We start from the raw sequence: 17,833 nt of genomic DNA, 5'->3' as shown, positions 1-17,833 counted from the left end.
AAAAACAAAAAATAAAAAATAAAAAAACTTGGTAACGACCCAACTCACTCAAACAAGCACCAAAAACTAGACCATCACCACCACTGTTTTTTCCTTCCTCTAATAGCAAGAAAGGATTTTAAAAAAAAAATAGTAGTAATTACTAATTAGTAAGAAAAAAGAAAAAAATTATGGAAAAAATAAAGGTGCATGTTAGTGGAGAGGCAGTGGAGTCCAGTTGAGTACAAATTTTACAGTACTCACGTCTCTCTCAATTTCTGCAGACACAACCATACAAACTCTATTCCTGACACTCAGTGTCAACCCGCCTGATTTTTCTTTTTCTATAGGAAGAAAAAAAAATAAAGAAAATTGAGTCTTTTAGACTTTACTTTGCTTATTTGTTTATATATATTTGTAAGTATAGTACATAATTAAGTGTTGTTTCTTTCAAAAGGTGTGTTGTGGAGACAGAAAAAGAGGGACTCAGGTAAGAACCCAAGAAAGGAAGCTGGGCAGCAGAGATAAACTTTTCTTTTGGTTTAGCTTAAAACCCAAAATCCAAAACCATAAAAAATGCTGTTCTTTCACTACCTTTACTATTATTGAGTGTTAAAAATGAGTCTTTTTCTTCTCTTCTTCTTCATCCTTTCGTCTGCTACTGTTTCTTTGTCGTACGAGCCTCGTAACCATGAAGGTAAAATGAACAAACTGCCGACTTTTTTATTCATTGGCTTGTGTTCAAGTTATTGTCTTTCCTTTTTCTTTTGGGGTTTGATTTTTTCTCTTTTATGTTTTGTTTATTGGTGGGATTACAGTGGAAGCATTGATAAGTATAAGGAAAGAATTGAATGATCCACATGGGGTGTTAAACAACTGGGATGAAGACTCTGTTGATCCTTGTAGCTGGGCTATGATCACTTGCTCTCCTGAAAATCTTGTTGTTGGCCTGTCAGTTTCTCTTTACTTCTTAATACTGTTTCTCCCCTTTCTTTTTGTCTGTTTTTAATGTTTGCTTGTTTTGAAAACATTGTACACGCTAAAATGTTTTTTTTTTTTTTTTTTTTTTTTCTAGGGGAGCTCCAAGTCAGTCTTTATCAGGAACTTTGTCTGGGACGATAGGGAATCTCACCAATCTCTACCAAGTGTAAGACGACAAAATATTTTGTTTTTATTGTCTGATTTTTGTTTTCCTGTTTTTTTGGTTTCATTTAGAAAAGCCATTTTCTAAGCAAAGTTTTAAGTTTCTCAGAATGAATGCTCTGAATTAGCATAATTTAATTTGTCTTTTATGTTTGTTTCTTTGATACTGATATTCCGGTTTATATTTTAAATTGCTGCTGTGAATTTGAAGGTTGCTGCAAAACAATAACTTATCTGGTGAAATCCCACCCAAGCTTGGGGCTCTTCCGAAACTGCAGACATTGGATCTATCTAACAATCGATTTTCTGGTGCAATTCCAGGGTCATTTGTACAGTTAAATAGCTTGCAATACCTGTAAGTATTTTCACTGTATAATTAGCTCTTTGTTTCCTGTTTGTATGTTGAGAAAAAGTAGAGGTGAAATAAAATGGAAATCAAACTTTGAGTCCTATGTTTTCTCGTTTAGTCATGTTAACCAATTATTAGTTGTAAAAGACTTTAGGGAGGGGTCCGAAATTGTACTAACAATTTCAATGTACATTTAAATCATATGCTTTTATATTGCAAGTTCTGTTTGTGATATCCTTGTTTTATAACCGTGTTTATGACATCTTAGATACTGTGTTGTTTTGTCTTGTAATGAGAGTAGGAGGCTGAACAACAATAGCTTGTCTGGGCCTTTTCCTGCGTCTTTAGCAAAAATCCCTCAGCTTGCTTTCTTGTGAGTGAATTTCTTTCTTTTTCTATCTCTTTCTCTATCTTGTGATGTCTTTCTTCAGTACACTACTTGGATTTTCAAAATCTGATTATTGGTGTTTCAGGGACTTGTCTTATAACAATCTGAGCGGTCCTGTACCCAAATTTCCTGCCAGAACTTTCAAGTATGATTTCTTTGCTATAACTCTCTTATCAATTATTATAATCAGTTAGTTCTAATTTTGCCCATTGTTACATGGATTGTAGTATTGTGGGAAATCCATTGATATGTGGAAGCAGCTCCACTGAATTTTGCTCTGGATCAGCCAATGCAGTTCCCCTTTCACTTTCCCTGGGCTCATCAAGTTGTAACTCTCTTCAAATCTCCTTGTAACTCTTTACAACTAATCTCCATCTCCTTATTAATGGTTTATATATGTTGCTTTTTTTAACCTGTGAATCAGGGGAACAACAATCCAAGAAGTTGGCAATTGCACTAGGAATCAGCCTCAGCTTTGCCTCTCTTGTACTCCTAACATTTGCACTACTTTGGCATAAAAAGAAACGGAAGAAGCTAACAGTTCTAAATATTAGTGGTCAGTGACAACAAGAAGATAATGTTAAAAGTTTATTTTATATATTTATTATCTAAAGTGAGTTGACATTGTGATACTTTTATTGCAGACAAGCAAGAAGAGGGCCTCATAAGCCTAGGAAACCTTAGAAACTTCACTTTCAGGGAACTCCAGCTTGCTACAGACAACTTCAGCTCCAAGAACATACTAGGCTCTGGAGGTTTTGGCAATGTCTACAAGGGCAAGTTAGGAGATGGTACTCTTGTGGCAGTGAAGCGGCTAAAAGACTTGACAGGAAGTTTTGGGGAATCACAATTTAGGACTGAGTTGGAGATGATCAGCTTGGCGGTTCACCGTAATCTGCTTCGTTTAATTGGATATTGTGCTACTTCTATCGAGAGACTTCTTGTCTACCCTTACATGTCTAATGGCAGTGTGGCGTCCAGGCTTAGAGGTTGGTACTAGCTTTACTTTGCTGAAACTTCTTTCATTCACTTCTCATGCGGGACAAGTTGATTTCCTATTTTGTTTGTTGAATAACTGCAGAACCACTGTATTATGCACTTTCAATGTCTAATCTTGCCATGGACCACAGTTGGTTGAAATGGCAAAGATTAAGGTCTAGCCTATTCGGATTGGGACCATGCTTGGAGTAGTTATTTTTCTTGTTTTTTAGTTTATTTTCTTTTCAAGTTAGTTTCCAACTTACACTTCTTTTATTTGTTAGTCTAAATCTTGGAGGGCATTCCTTCATTTTTTAGGCTAATACTACAAATGCATCTTTTATGTTGGTAATTTCTTCCAGTCATATAAATAATAAGCTATTGCAATATTTTTGTTTTACTTCACTTGGGCTGAATATGAAATTGTAAATGCCAAGAGTGAGGACCCATTTTCTGCATCTAGTTCAGCTGTTTTACACGTCTGCCAAATGATCCTTTTCGAGTTTCATAGCTGCTATGATTTAATTGTTTTCTTCAACATGGTTTGGAAAATAAAATGGATCAGCAGAATAGGCCGTAGTCTAAGGCTGGGAATGACAGGCTATTATATTCTGGCTTTGCAAAAATACCCAAACAAGTTTTAAAAGAAAACATGTTCTTTTTAAATTTGCAGATGATTTTTGACTGTAATTTTGCATAACGCTAATGTAAATGAATTGGGTTTGACAGGAAAACCTGCACTAGACTGGAATACAAGGAAGAGGATTGCGATTGGAGCAGCGAGGGGGCTTCTGTATCTACATGAGCAATGTGATCCAAAGATAATCCACAGAGATGTGAAGGCAGCTAATATTCTTCTGGATGATTACTGTGAAGCCATTGTTGGTGACTTTGGCCTAGCAAAGCTCCTTGATCATGCTGATTCCCATGTCACCACTGCTGTACGTGGCACTGTTGGGCATATTGCACCAGAGTACCTCTCAACTGGCCAGTCTTCGGAGAAAACTGATGTGTTTGGATTTGGCATTCTCTTGATAGAGCTCATTACTGGAATGAGAGCTCTAGAGTTTGGGAAAACAGTTAGTCAGAAAGGAGCAATGCTTGAGTGGGTTAGTTTCCTCAGCAACTATAATAAGCTAAACTCTTGTTTTCTATTATCAACTAGGTTATTAGGAATTTTAATTGTTTTTCAAAATAATAAGTTGGAATCAGCCAAGAGCATAAAAAGAAATATATATGAAGAAAGTTGATGGAGAAACATTTGCCATTTGTTCTGACAGGTTAAGAAAATTCAGCAAGAAAAGAAAGTGGAAGTATTGATGGACAGAGAGCTAGGAAGCAACTATGACAGGATTGAAGTGGGGGAGATGCTGCAAGTGGCTTTGCTATGCACTCAGTACCTTCCGGCCCACCGCCCTAAAATGTCCGAAGTGGTCCGGATGCTCGAAGGTGATGGGCTTGCTGAGAAATGGGCAGCATCGCATAATCATAGTAATCCCACCATGAACCTCAACCCTAAAAACTTCAGTAACAAAAGTATGCCACGCCCTACCACTGGATCGAAACATGATGAAAGAAATCATGATCAATCGTTCAACATGTTCGGCACAGGAATGGATGAGGATGATGATGAACATTCTTTGGATTCCTATGCCATGGAACTTTCTGGTCCAAGATAAGATTCAAAATGAAAAATAGGTGAAGTGAAATATATATATATATATATATATATATAGGATGAATTCTTTATTAAATTCTACACAAGTTACATTAGTTTCAAAAAAGGAAATAGGTGTTAGCCTTGTGTTTAAAGACTTTGATGTCAAGTTTATATTTTTCTGGGGCTGTAATGTAAATATCCCTACTATTTTATTTGTTTTTTTTTTTTTTTTTTTGGCTTTGATTTTTTTTTCTGCCAAATGGAAAAAAAATGGGGAAAGGTGCAATGAGCACAATGGGGTTGTATAGTATAGGGTTTTAGACAGGGGATAAGACTCGGAGAGAAACAGCATCAGATGCTCTGCTCCCAAGTCTGAGACAGAGGCTCAAACACAGAACGATTTTGACAGTTTTGACTAAATAAAAAGAGAAAGAACTATATTTGCAATATTTTGGAGCTGTGAAAGTGAAAGGTACTTGCTGCGAGTTTGAGCCTCTGTCTTTGGACGCTTTAGCAGAATCACGCGCTTGTTGTTGGCTCTCTCTTTTTGGTCTTTCAAAAATTACTGATTCGAGTGTTGAAGTACAACTTGTAATACTATCTCCTGCATGATTTTTCTCATTGTGACAAATTAGATCTGCTGTCTTACTTAACTTTCAGCAATCTCCTTGCCCATCCAACCAAAAATTACATTAACACATCTGCATTGGATTTCCGATATATTGTCTTTAATTTGTGATTGGCTTCTAACTTTTATGTTTTTCCATCAACTTATTTTGGTAGGTTTTGAAGTTAACTTCACTAGCCTTCATAAAAGTCCAAGGCTTATTGTATTTTAGTCCTTTTGTTTCTTTTCGAGATTGGAACATGAGATTTCAAAATTTTCGAGTTGGAATTGTTACATGAATGTGCACATTGGCAATTTTTGTAAACGCATTTGTGGTGTTCTTGTATTTCATTGTACAACGTATGAAGGAAATATGACTCATAGAAACGGTTGCTTTGAGTAGGGGTGATAACGGTTAGATTTCGATTAGATTTGATTCGATTTTTTTAAATATTATATAATATTATAAAAATTTTAAATTTGATTCAAATCTGAACAGAATATTTATTTGACCCAAATTGAATTTTATCGGTTCAATTTAATTTGATTTATCGATTTTTAATTTTTAATTTTTATATACTATTTTAATATATTTAAGTAGATATAAAATTACTTTTTTTATTTTATAAAAATTAAAAAATATATAAAATTAAAAATATATAATTTGATTTGATTCGATTTTTTTTAATTTTTCATCTTTTATTCAAAATTCAATATGAACCTAATATATATTTAATATTTAAACTTGATTTGAATCAAATAAAAAAAAATGATCCAATCAAAATTGAATATTACGATTTCAAATCAATTTTTAAATTTTTGATTTTTTTTCTCACCCGTGACTGTGAGTCAATATATGGTTTTTTTTTTCTTTTTTATCTCAAATATGATATTTAATGTTTTTGATATTTGATTCAATGATATTTTGAAAAGCTGGGTTAGGATAAGTTTTCTTAATCAAAATTAAAAAAGAAAAATTATAATTTAATCATGTTTATAAAAGCTCAAACTACATTTTTTATGCTTAAATCCAAAATTTGCAATCACATATCCAACACGTAAATTAAAATATTTACAATTTCTTTTCTTATTTCTTAATTATGAACTCATTTGTACCAAAAAATTAAATAGTGATATTATTTTAGAGTCTCACTCCACGATTACTATTTAGATGTTTGCATCCTATACATTTCAATGTAAATAATAATATGAATGTATTAAAGAGATATTATTTTAGAGTTTTGCTTAATCGGTTACGTTTCATAATAATATCTTTAATTACTATATATATGTTTATAATTTATGTTTGAATCAAGTAAACATGTAAATAGTGATGCGAATGTATTAAAAAAATAATTCAAATTTTTTTCGGTTTGCATTGGGCGGGTTTAGACAAATTAGAATAATTTTGTAATTTTATAAGTTATATGACTAGTTTTTTAATTGCAAATGTAATAATTAATTTCACTTGTTACATAGTTAAATAAAAATATGACATAAATACTAAAATTAAAATTTTGAAAATGATAACTATATAAATATACATTATATAATAATTTTGTATTTAAATATTATCCATTATTTTTATTATATCTTATAAATTTAAATAAAAGCTAAACAAATATATAAGTTTAATATATAAAAACAAAAGTAAAAAAATCATTGGGCTATATGAAAATCATTTAAAGGGCTAAATAAATTACAAATAAAACACATTAAATATTTATATAAACTATTTTTATTTTTAAGTATAATAAATCAATAATATATTGTAAACGATTATTTTTATAATAAAATCAAAATTTAAATTAATAATATTATTTTTTAAATAATTTTTCTAAATAAAATAAAGGATAATATTAAAAATCATTTAATATTTATATTTAGTGTGTTTCAAAATTAATTTTATTTCATAGTCGAATTTAAAGATTAAATCTTAATTGTGTTGATAATAAATTACTAGTATAATTATTTAATAATTATAAACAATTACATTTTAAAAATATTTAATTAAAAAATGTTTGTCATTTATTTATTTATTCCTTTTTTAGAAAATAAAATCATGTAAATACAATTTGATTTTTTTCATATAATAATTTGAAATTTTAGGAATTACAAAAATGAATCGAATTTTAATCATTTCCAAATTGAATTATAACAAATTCAAGTTTCGTCAATTTTAAACTTTTAGATATCACTTTTTTTATATTGAATTTTTTCAAATTTCGATATTTGATTTTTTTTATCAATTTAAATAAACCCAAATTCGATAACAAATCAATTCGAACAGACTTTTAGATCCAACCAGCTTCGCCAGCTGGAAGGCTCTCTTCTAAATTCTTAACTAAAGCTTAATATCCGGCTTCTAAGCCATTGTTGGATGAAACCTGACAAGTATCAAGTTGGACCCACTTTAAGGTACTGACGTGGCATAATGATGACTTCCCTTGATCTAATCAAGTCAATGGTCAGATCTGGCATTAGCGGTTGAGGTTGAGAGATGATGGAAACAGGGACACACACTTACAGCCGCCTTGATTCCATCCTACGTCTTGATTTCGATTTAATTTAAAAGAAAGAACAAATTATATGCGTTTTTGATGAAAGGTTTTCGAAATTCCTTCCACGGGTAGCAACAATTTTCATAATGGCCAATCAGTCCTCCTCTTGCCCCATCCTATGCGCATCCTTCAATCAAGACAACAGGTAAATTTTAATTTAAAAATTCCTAGTGTTTTTTTATTTTCGTTTAATTTTGCAATAAAGTAAATATTTATAGCTTAAACGAAGCGCTTTTTTTGATAGATTATTCTTTTTTGATTTCAATTTGGCAGTGGTTTTGCAATAAGCACTAAAGATGGTTTCAAAATATTCGATTCAAACACCGGAAGGCTCTGCTACGAACGATGTGAGTTAATTTCGCAAATTTTATTTTTAATTTTCTTATTTTTTTCGCTATTATTCGCATGAGCCAAATTTGATTGAAGCTTTAGTTGAAATAATTGATTTTTATTTTATTTTATTTTATTTTGATTTATTTGGATAGCCTTTGGAGCTTTCATTATTGTTGAAATGCTGTATAGTTCTAGTCTTCTCGCCATTGTTGGAGGCGGTGAACAGGTGCTTCACAAATTTATCCTTTATTTTGTTAATAATTCTTTTTGCAGTGATTTCTATTATAATTAAATTGAGATTATTGTTATTATTTTTACTATATTTTGTTGCTGCTGATGAATTACTGAACTGTTACAGCCATCTTTATCTCCACGTCGTCTCTGTTTGTTCAATACAGCAACCGGTGCTCCTCTCCGTGAACTGCCTTTTCTTACTTCGATTCTTGCTGTTCGCTTAAATAGGAAAAGGTAAAAAGACCGTCTTTACCTTAAAAGATTAGCAGTTCAAAGCTCCATAATTTATTTATTTTGAATTTCGACTGCAAATTCTTCATTCCTTTTAGTATGGAATCAAAATGGTTTTGACTGGTAGATATAGTTCGATTTAAACTTTTAATTTAAATGTGTAATTGTACGTAGATGCAAGTCAGGATAGTGACATCTGCGAGGAGTGACCTAATTACTGGTTGGAGAGCTTTCCCCTTCTTACATTGAGTGGATTTTGTTCTAAATGCTTTCTGAGTTGTTGTGAGGCTCTTTATTGGTGACATAATGGCAATTGTTGCTTTACTGAGTTTGGCAAGAGAATTCATGTTATATGTCTTGCCTTAGACCTTGTTATCGGAGCATTACTAGTTTATTTTTGGAAGAGAAATGGGACCACGACTCATATATATGTGCTCTGAGATACTGGTATCTTTGGATAAGGAAGCAAAGAATCTCAAGTACAGCTAGATTAGTTTGCTAGGATAGCAGTAGTGTTGAAGATAATGATATTCGTGTATTTTTGTCATGTAAATTATTGGTAATTATTGTATGTGTTGTATTTTACATGAACATTGCGTGTCACAATTTGTGTCGACATGGAAAGCATGAAATACATTTTTTGGGTTTTTATTAAACTCATATATGATTTTTGTTAAAATTTTAAACCGTGTCACTTATGTTTTTTTTTTTTTTTTTAATATCGTTTTCGTATTATGTCATTGTGTCATGTTTTAAATTACCAAGTTTATGATAGAGTACAAGCAGGGCTCATCAGCTCATCTGATAAAGATTAATTCTGCTTACTGCAATCTGATATAGTATTTTATCTTATATACTTGTATTCTTCAGCCTATCCTTTTACATCCTTATCATGTAAACTTATAACTAGTATAAATAGAAGAGAGTCTTATCCTGGTTGCTTAATGGCAGCAAGTCTTTCAGCTAAGCCTTTGATTTTCTAGAAATAATCAGAAATGGAGAGGTTACCTTTTTTTCTTGTGGCCAATTCATTCCTTATTTGCATGATTCAGGCATTTGATTGAGAGGAGAACAGTCATTCCACTGCTGTCCACATTTCATAGAAGGTGCTAAGACCAATTACTTCTGCTAGAATTGGTTCAGAAGGAGATGAAATCAGTGCACTAAGGATCATCAGATAGTATTGTTTCCATGTTATATATGATGGATTAATAGATAGATAATGGACATATAGTAAATTAATTCACTAACATTAGCCCAGAAGTTTCATAAATACACTTTAAAGTAATCTCCATTTTAGCTCTTCTTTTGAGTGCCTGTAGAGCTTTTGAATTGCTGAAAGAATTGTTATTAGTATAATTAAACTAAAAATAAAGATTTGATCATGATTGTGGCCTTGAAGAGGGTTTTGTTCCCTTCCATGATAGGACCATGTTACTTTTGTTGGTGTCTTCATTTTGTCAGGGCTAGAAATTATCTTGTTTCTTGGACAACAACTTTCTTCCTGTTCTCTAATATTTGTAAAGTCAAAGTCTGAGGATATTTGTGAATACATTTTATTGATATATTACTGTGTCGGTGGCTCTAGAGAATCTTTCTTGCGGAATGCTATTCACTAGTATTTATTAACAGCAGTTTTGAAGGGAGTTTATTTAAGTTTGCAAATGAAATTACAAGTTTCTGGAGAAACTGGGTTTAATACAGATATTGAAACAAGCAAAAAATCTCGTTGCAAAAAGAAGTTTTTTCTTCAATAATTTAATCCATTTTCATTTTGGTTCTTGCCACATGTTTCCATTATGTATGTCTCCAAGATCGAGTCAGCCTTTTAGGCTTTATGCTATTGTTGTGATTTCCATTTTGAATTCATTTAGTCATACTTAATTTCACTCAGGTTTGCACGTTAGTCTCTGGCATCATGTTAAAACTACACTAGTCCATTGGATATGATTATCTCCCACTTTTAATGATACTTAATTTGTATAATTGCAGACTTCTTGTGGTTTTGCAAGAAACAACCTACATATATGACTCAAACAGTCTTGCAATGTTGGATACCATTGATACCGTGCCAAATTTAAAGGGTAAGGTAGAATGTGTTTCTTCTATATATAAGGTGCCTTCTGCTATCGTTCAAGCAGGACATTTTTAGTTACACCAGTTTCCCACTTTAACCTCAAAAACTGCTTGATCCTAGTATTTGTATGATGCATATATGACTTCTAGTAGTACTTTTAAGACCATGTTTTATCTTAGATTCTCTTAAATGAGTAAGTCATATGAAAGGGTATGGAACTGAAGGAATACTATGCTGTTAGAAAAATAGCTTCTTATAAGGTTTTAAATTTCTAATACCTTTTCATGGTTTCTTACTCATTCTTAAATACTTATTGAGAAGTTGATTTTCCACTTGATTGGTTAAACATGAAATGGAAAAATGGAAAGAGGATAATTAAGATTTTCGTAGTTGGAGGTATCCAAAAAATTGGAGTGAGAGGGGGACTCCTTTGACCATTGAATAGGTACGTCCATGCAAGTTTTAAATTTCTGCCATTTCATAGATGATCTGGATTTCATGTGATGAATTTGTATGATACCATGCAAACCAAAGAAGTTAATTCCATTTTCGTTGGAAATCTAATTGACTCAAGTTTTAGGAGGTTTTATTGAGGATGAGTACAGTTTGAATCAAAGATTCTCTTGCAAACTGACTTCAACGCAGAATTCTTTTGGTGCTTACTGGTTTCTGGAAGTGAGTTCACGAAACAATAGTTATAACATATGGCAGAGACCAGTAGGGCGTGAGTTGCTTTATGAAATATGATTGCATGTTGCAATTGTTGTGCAGTGGAATCCTAGTTATATTGCCACATTTGAGGCAGTTTGTATCTTTGGTGCTTTATCTAAAGATCCTTAAGGGTTGTTTAATGTGTCTGATCTATTTATGTTTTGCTTGGTAGGGTGGATGGAAAAGTTTCAAATCCAATGGTGGTGCTATATAAAGTGGGAAGGAGGTTATGAAAGTTGTCGTTGGATTGAAAATGTTTCCATCCTCCTTACTAAGCAAATGGATATGCTTATAGCCAAAGTGTAATTTCTTTTCTTCTCCTTTTTTGCTGAACTTCTTTGGGGAGAGTTATGTCGGATAAGATTTAGGTTTGAATTGTTTCTTAATGCAGTAACTTGTTGCAAGAGATCATGACTATTTTTTGACACTGAGATATACAAAAGTTCACTTGTAGTTAGGTTATTTCAGTCCTTTAAAATTATTCACTTATTATTTTTTGATCTCCTTTCAGTTAATGACTCAAATCTCATATGGATATTACTGACTGGCATTGAAATAGGTTTTAAGCTCTCTATCTGGAAGGGCAATAGTTGATAGTTAATTATGAAATTGAAATTGGTACAATTGGGGTAACTGAGAAGGCATTGTGAGTTATGTAAATACTCCTGAACTAAAAGCATTTTTGTTATTTGATTTCCTGAGGGTTTTTTTTTTTTTTTGTAATTTTCTTCCTTCAGGACTTTGTGCATTCTCCCCTAGTTTGGATGGTTGCTTCTTGGCTCTTCCTGCCAGTACAACTAAAGGAGCTGTATTAGTATACAATGTCATGGAGCTCCAGTCGCATTGCGAGGTTGTGACAGAAAAGTTTCTCATCAAATTAAAATGAATATCACTATTTAGCAAATCAGGACTCCTGGATGCATTGTTGTCATACTGGATTAAATATTTCTTGTCTGCTAGAAAGTGCACTTATGATATAGAAAACAGTAAAGGTTTTAAACTCAGAGTAATTAAGTTGATTCACTCTGTCTGTCAACTTGAGGGGAGTATTTACGCATCATTTGATTAGCCACATATTTTTTGGATTTTCTGATAAATATATTTTATTCACAAGATAGTGTTCTGCATTATTTTCTGCTTCTTATCCCCAATAACAGTAACTCCATAGACCTGGTGCATCTAATGTGATACTATTCTTGTGTATTTTTCTATAAAAACATTAGATGTACTAGCTGTCATGTGCAGAGTGTTTAAAGTATGAAAACATTTTTTTTTAAGAAAAGTTAGGCAGGTTCTGCCAACATAAAATATGAACAAAGGATAGCTCTAGCATTGGCTTCTATTTTTAGTAGTTACCCTTCCCGTATCAGAGATTTCTTTGTATTTACCTCTTATGACTGAGAAATCGATAATTTTAGGAGCTGAAAGTTTTTTGTTTGGGTATTGCAGCTGTTAACCTTCCTTTGGCAGGGAATGACCTTTTCTATTCATATCAATTTGTCTATTGTTTAATATTGCCTTGACATTTATATGATTGCCCTTATATGGAAGTGATGTAATTCTGCTGTTTACTCTTTGAGCTATTTAATCCTTTACATCGATCACTTTTTAATTTTGCATTTATTGAATTAATTGTAGATAGATGCCCACCGGTCTCCTTTGGCTGCAATTGCTTTATCTTCCAATGGGACATACATTGCAACAGCATCTGAACAGGGAACCATAATCAGAGTTCATCTCGTTTCAGAAGCAACTAAGGTACATAGTTGCACTTCATGCATTTGATCTGACTGATATATGAAGTGTGTCTTTGGTACTAGACGCATTAGTAAATGCAGGCTGTTAAAGGCACAATTATCTCTTGTTGCTGAAAAAATAGAAAGTAAACTTGATGTCCTTATGCTGCAGAATTGCAAAGACAAAGTTGATCATGAAACCTTCAAGTTGTTTTGAGTCAAAGTAAGGACAAGGAATGAGAAGGGTCTGAACAAAGAATTAAGAGTCAAACCAAAAGTCAGTGTGGTGCCTGCTTGTTGGCAGATGCATGCCGAATACATACATATGTATACATACACACACAAACACACGCACAAACATATGTATTTATACATATACACACACACACACATTTGAAGCGATAGTCCTTACTGATTGCTTAGTTTGTAACAGTTAGAGAAAACAATTTAATCAATCTTAATTGATTTTATACTTGAAAGAGCTATATCAATTTTATGAGTAAAAGCATAAACAGGTTATGAGTTGTTTTTAGATTGGAATCAAATTAATATTCTATTTTAATCTCTTAAATTTACTGATCAAATCGTAGGAGAGCGCTTGCTATAGTGCCATGCAGTCATTTTATGTTACTTATGATGAGTGATCATTAGCTTTCCTTTTCTTTTTGACTTGTAATAAACGGAACTCCTTGAGGCAGCATGCCATTAGTATTTATGTCCACTCAAATTTTAACTTCATATATGGAATCCAACCATCCTTTGTTTTCTCAGTCATATAGTTTCCGGAGGGGAACATACCCATCAACCATATTTTCATTGTCATTTGCACCATCATTGCAACTTCCAGATATTCTTGCAGCCACAAGTTCATCAGGTTCTGTTCACATCTTCTCTCTGGGGTTTGATACAAATCAGAGGTGAGGACTACAAATAAAATCTCTTTCTGGTGTACACTGAAAAATATTTCTGACAATCAACATTTAAAGTACCTACGTTATAAAATAAGTTAAAACACAGCATTCTTTCACCTTTTATTAGCATGGGCAGTGGTTATTTTGTTATATAAGAAATATTTTTTCTACAATATACACATGATATATATACTGTGCAGTTTTTTTTTATTGACATAACATTTTGCATATGATGGAACTCTGTTGTCCTTTATTTTGAGATTGCCCTTTGTTGGTGAAACATATGATATATATATACTGTGCAGTTTTTTTTATTGACGTATAACATTTTGCATATGATGGAGCTCTGTTGTCCTTTATTTTTAGATTTCCCTTTGTTGGTGAAAATGTCTCTCTTGTTGGTTTTTCAGTTTCAATCCTTTTGTGCTTTTGCTCTTTTTATATGTATGTTTAACTTTTTAGTATAACCAATACTTACAATCAGAGAGAGACCCTTGGGATTTGAATAGACAATCATACACCTTTTATCTGGTACTCTTGTGCATCTCAAAATAGAGGTTAATAGGTTTGAAGGATATTTTTACCCTTGTTTGACCACTTGAAGGTCATATGTTCTTGTCATGAATATTGTGTCTGTGGGAAGAATAGGTTCTGCCTTCTTTCTCTATATTTCTGGAAAACTTTTAGTTTATTGAATATTCGGGAGCCATTAGATACATTTTACTTCACCTTACAGCTTGTGTAATTAAATTGGGTCTATGACAGTTTAAAGGAGCCTGAGAGGAGACCATTGTAATTTTGCGAACCTCAGGGTAGCTCTCTGTGATCATCAGAAACGTAAGGGTCATAAAAATCGTCGTATTTTTCCAGACCAACAGAAGTTACTTCTTACACTAGTTTTAAGTAGTCTTTTTTATCATTGCATCTGTCTGCCCATAAATCCATATGAATGACTATTGAGTTAATTGACCTTCTTTCTCAAATTTGTAACTCTTAGCAGGAGTAAAAAGTCAAGTAGTTTTCCTGGATTAATATTACCTGATTATGTGAATCATGCACTAGATCCTGCTCACCGTCATGTGCTTCACAATGCTGTTTCTGCAGGAGTCAGAAGGTAAAGCATTGTCATTATATAACTTATTTAATGAATTTATTAGCTCATTAGCACAAAAGAAAACAAGCTTCACTGGTCGCAACTTGCTGATCCGTATTAGCCTAAGTAACTCTTGAAGTTGTTTAAATTCCGATAGGGTGCTTACGTATAAAACTAATTTACCTTTACCTTCTTTGCTGTAGAACCATCCTTAAATATGCTTGGTTACTTGCCACAGAAGATGAAATTCATTAAATTGACCCTTCTAACGTTTAAATTCTTGATGAGGCATTTATTTTGTTATCAACGGCTAAACATGTATATAGGGGAGAACTAGACTATGATGTCACACAAATCTGTTCAAGTGCCTTAGCAGAGAAATATTCTGATTAGCTTTAATCTAGAAAGAGTTATCAATATTATTTATTTGTTTATTATTAAATTATCTATACAATATAGGTTCATGAATATAGGAAACACAAACTTATGTTTGACATGTCCAGATGAAATATGATTTTGACTAGATGACCATCCACAACAAATGTGCTAAAGGAGCATTGCTCTAATGCAGCTATGCAGTGGTTCGCAAGGTAGACAAAGCTGCTGATTCACCCGAAGTTGCAACTTGTAGGTCAGTTCTTGGATGTGTCTCGGCTTCAAACTTGTGTTATGTTCTCTATTTTTTGCATTCATTTTCATGTGTTCTCTTCTACTTGCGGTTTTATAGTGTGGATAACTATTTTTACCTGTTTTATATATATGGATGATAGATTAATTGAAGTTACGATCTTTATGAATTCTATTGAATTCTGATATAGAATGTTATGTTATGGTGTCTCTTCTGCATTTGAGCATGACAGAACCATTTGATCACTTTTCGTCAAAAGTGCTTTTTTTTTTTTTTGGTGTGTAAATTCATGGAAAAAGCAGTTAATAGTTAAATTTTCTTGCATCTTGTTTTACCTGCTTCATGCCATTTGTTCTTAGGGCAACCAGATGGTTGGAAAGTTAACGGCTTCCTTTCCTAATTCCTATCATGACATTAAAATCATGCTAATGAGAAAGGAAAAGGTGGTACAAATTTCTCTAAGGGAGTCTAAGAGTGCATTTGTATGGGAATATTAGGATTTGGATGTAAAAAAGTAGGGTTGCAATTGGTTGGGTAATTGACAGTATATGGAGTGCACCCATGGATGGATATTAGGTTACGGTTGCACGTGTTAAAGTTGCATCAATTTAACTTGGTTTTTGGATTTACTCTAGTTATTTCTGCTTTGCATTCTCTAGGGCCGTGGTATCCTTGATAGCATACAACGGGTACTTTCAGGAATACACCTTCAGTATCAACAATCAGAACGAGTCTTCATGGAGCCTAGAGCGCGAATTCAACCTTCTGACACTCGTTTCAGATGGTGCAGAAACCTCATGACTGAAAATATTGCTGCATGCATGCCACCTCTTATACGGTCGCCGACACAGTTGAACAATGAAAGGAGAGATGTAATGCAATGTAATCATGTGTCGCATAGCATTGTTAAATTATTATTCTGACAGAATGATGAAGACCTGAGGAAGCTGGAAGGATTAATGTATATGTGTAAATCCTATATATAAACCCAACACCTTACAATCTTTTCTTGATATGTCTGGAATGTGATATGAAGGTAAGCATTCAACTATAGCAAAGACCTTTATGTTATGTATGGTACATAGGATGGATGATTAATATGATAAGATTATAAGGTCATGTTTTGTGCAAAGAATGATGGATAGGACGAGAAAATAATCATCTTATATTATATTTGGTTTATATTTAAAGAAAGAGATATGATTACAAGAATTAATCATATTTTTAGTATGAGATAATTTAATCATTTTAAAATAATGAGGATTATTTGAATATATGAGATTAAATTTATATATCTTATAATATTTTTAAAAATTATATTAATAATTTAAATTATATAAATTATATAAGAATAATTTTGATCAATAAATAAATTATTTTATTTTAATTTTTGCGCACATTAAATATAAAATATAAAATAAAAAATAAAAAATAAAAAAATATTATTTAATTTAATCTTATTTATAATATAATTTTATTCTATCTATAACAATTTTATACAATAAATACATTCTTCCATCTTAATTTAATATTGTTGTTGAAAAGAACCTTTTGCGTTTGATATCTACTTTTGATTCAACTTCAGTGCCAAATAAAAAATTGTTTCAGTCTGAAAGCATAATTTTCATACTCAAACCAAAAAATTCTTCATAAGATATTTTTACGTTTAAAAAATGGGTTTAAAATAAAAAAATATTATATTATCTTTATATTCATAATATTTTAATATTATATGTATATTTTTTAGATATTTCAATTAAATCATCACATGTCTACAATAATTTAGATATATATTCATTATTTAAAGGGGACTCTACATACACAGTTAAAATTTTTTTTAAAAAACACTTTTTAAAGGTTATTATTGGCCAAAAAATGTTAAAGCGTATTTTGTAAGCAAGTGGTGGGTTTTTTTTTTTTAAAGTTAAAAAATACTATTTGTTTTTAAGGATTGAATATAACATTTTCCTTATTTTAATTGTAGAATGATAAAATTCCAGAAACAATATAGACTAATGCCAATTTGCTTTTACAAAACTAAAATGTGCTTAATTTTGTAGAGAATAGGGAAGGAGAACGTGTTCACGTGACACCCTATCCTTCCTCCATTCTTTACTTTTTTATATTTTTATATTTTTTGTTTTTATTATATTGTTATATTATTTTTAACTTTTTATTTGCTTTTTAATTTTATTTTTTATTAGATAAATTTTG

At 31.8% G+C, this 17,833-nt stretch overlaps 2 protein-coding genes across 15 annotated transcripts; both read left to right on the top strand.

Annotated features, from left to right (window-relative positions):
• The first annotated feature begins 226 nt into the window (after positions 1-226).
• Positions 227-4,719, top strand: LOC111285046 (protein CLAVATA3 INSENSITIVE RECEPTOR KINASE 3). 2 transcript variants are annotated; one of them, XM_089762391.1, is made up of 11 exons: positions 227-676; positions 798-930; positions 1,055-1,126; positions 1,334-1,477; positions 1,773-1,844; positions 1,945-2,004; positions 2,087-2,187; positions 2,284-2,415; positions 2,504-2,848; positions 3,567-3,946; positions 4,118-4,719. In XM_089762391.1, the coding sequence occupies exons 1-11, from the start codon at positions 598-600 to the stop codon at positions 4,514-4,516; spliced, it is 1,917 nt and encodes a 638-aa protein (XP_089618517.1). In that variant the 5' UTR covers positions 227-597; the 3' UTR covers positions 4,517-4,719. The 2 variants fall into 2 exon arrangements, with proteins under 2 accessions (XP_089618517.1, XP_022730001.2); XM_022874266.2 differs by having other exon boundaries at positions 229-676; positions 2,087-2,184.
• Positions 4,720-7,541: 2,822 nt separating this feature from the next.
• On the top strand, positions 7,542-16,670 carry LOC111284934 (autophagy-related protein 18b-like). 13 transcript variants are annotated; one of them, XR_016342930.1, is made up of 12 exons: positions 7,542-7,810; positions 7,939-8,012; positions 8,151-8,224; positions 8,357-8,466; positions 9,516-9,569; positions 10,456-10,547; positions 11,989-12,101; positions 12,890-13,009; positions 13,759-13,904; positions 14,896-15,012; positions 15,516-15,622; positions 16,279-16,300. XR_016342930.1 is itself a non-coding variant. In XM_022874044.2 (12 exons), exons 1-12 carry the CDS (start codon positions 7,752-7,754, stop codon positions 16,418-16,420), a joined length of 1,161 nt encoding a protein of 386 aa, XP_022729779.2. In that variant the 5' UTR covers positions 7,570-7,751; the 3' UTR covers positions 16,421-16,670. The 13 variants fall into 13 exon arrangements, 10 of the variants coding, with proteins under 10 accessions (XP_089618516.1, XP_022729784.2, XP_022729779.2 ...); XR_016342929.1 differs by having other exon boundaries at positions 7,543-7,810; positions 15,495-15,622; positions 16,279-16,670; XR_016342931.1 differs by having other exon boundaries at positions 7,565-7,810; positions 14,899-15,012; positions 16,279-16,297.
• Positions 16,671-17,833: the final 1,163 nt, after the last annotated feature.

Source organism: Durio zibethinus, chromosome 6 (assembly GCF_047325235.1).
Source record: "Durio zibethinus cultivar Kanyao isolate XHJ-2024 chromosome 6, ASM4732523v1, whole genome shotgun sequence".
In the NCBI taxonomy this organism is placed as follows: Eukaryota; Viridiplantae; Streptophyta; class Magnoliopsida; order Malvales; family Malvaceae; genus Durio; species Durio zibethinus.
Note: the sequence above shows the minus strand (reverse complement) of the source record. Positions and strands in the feature narration are given on the sequence as shown.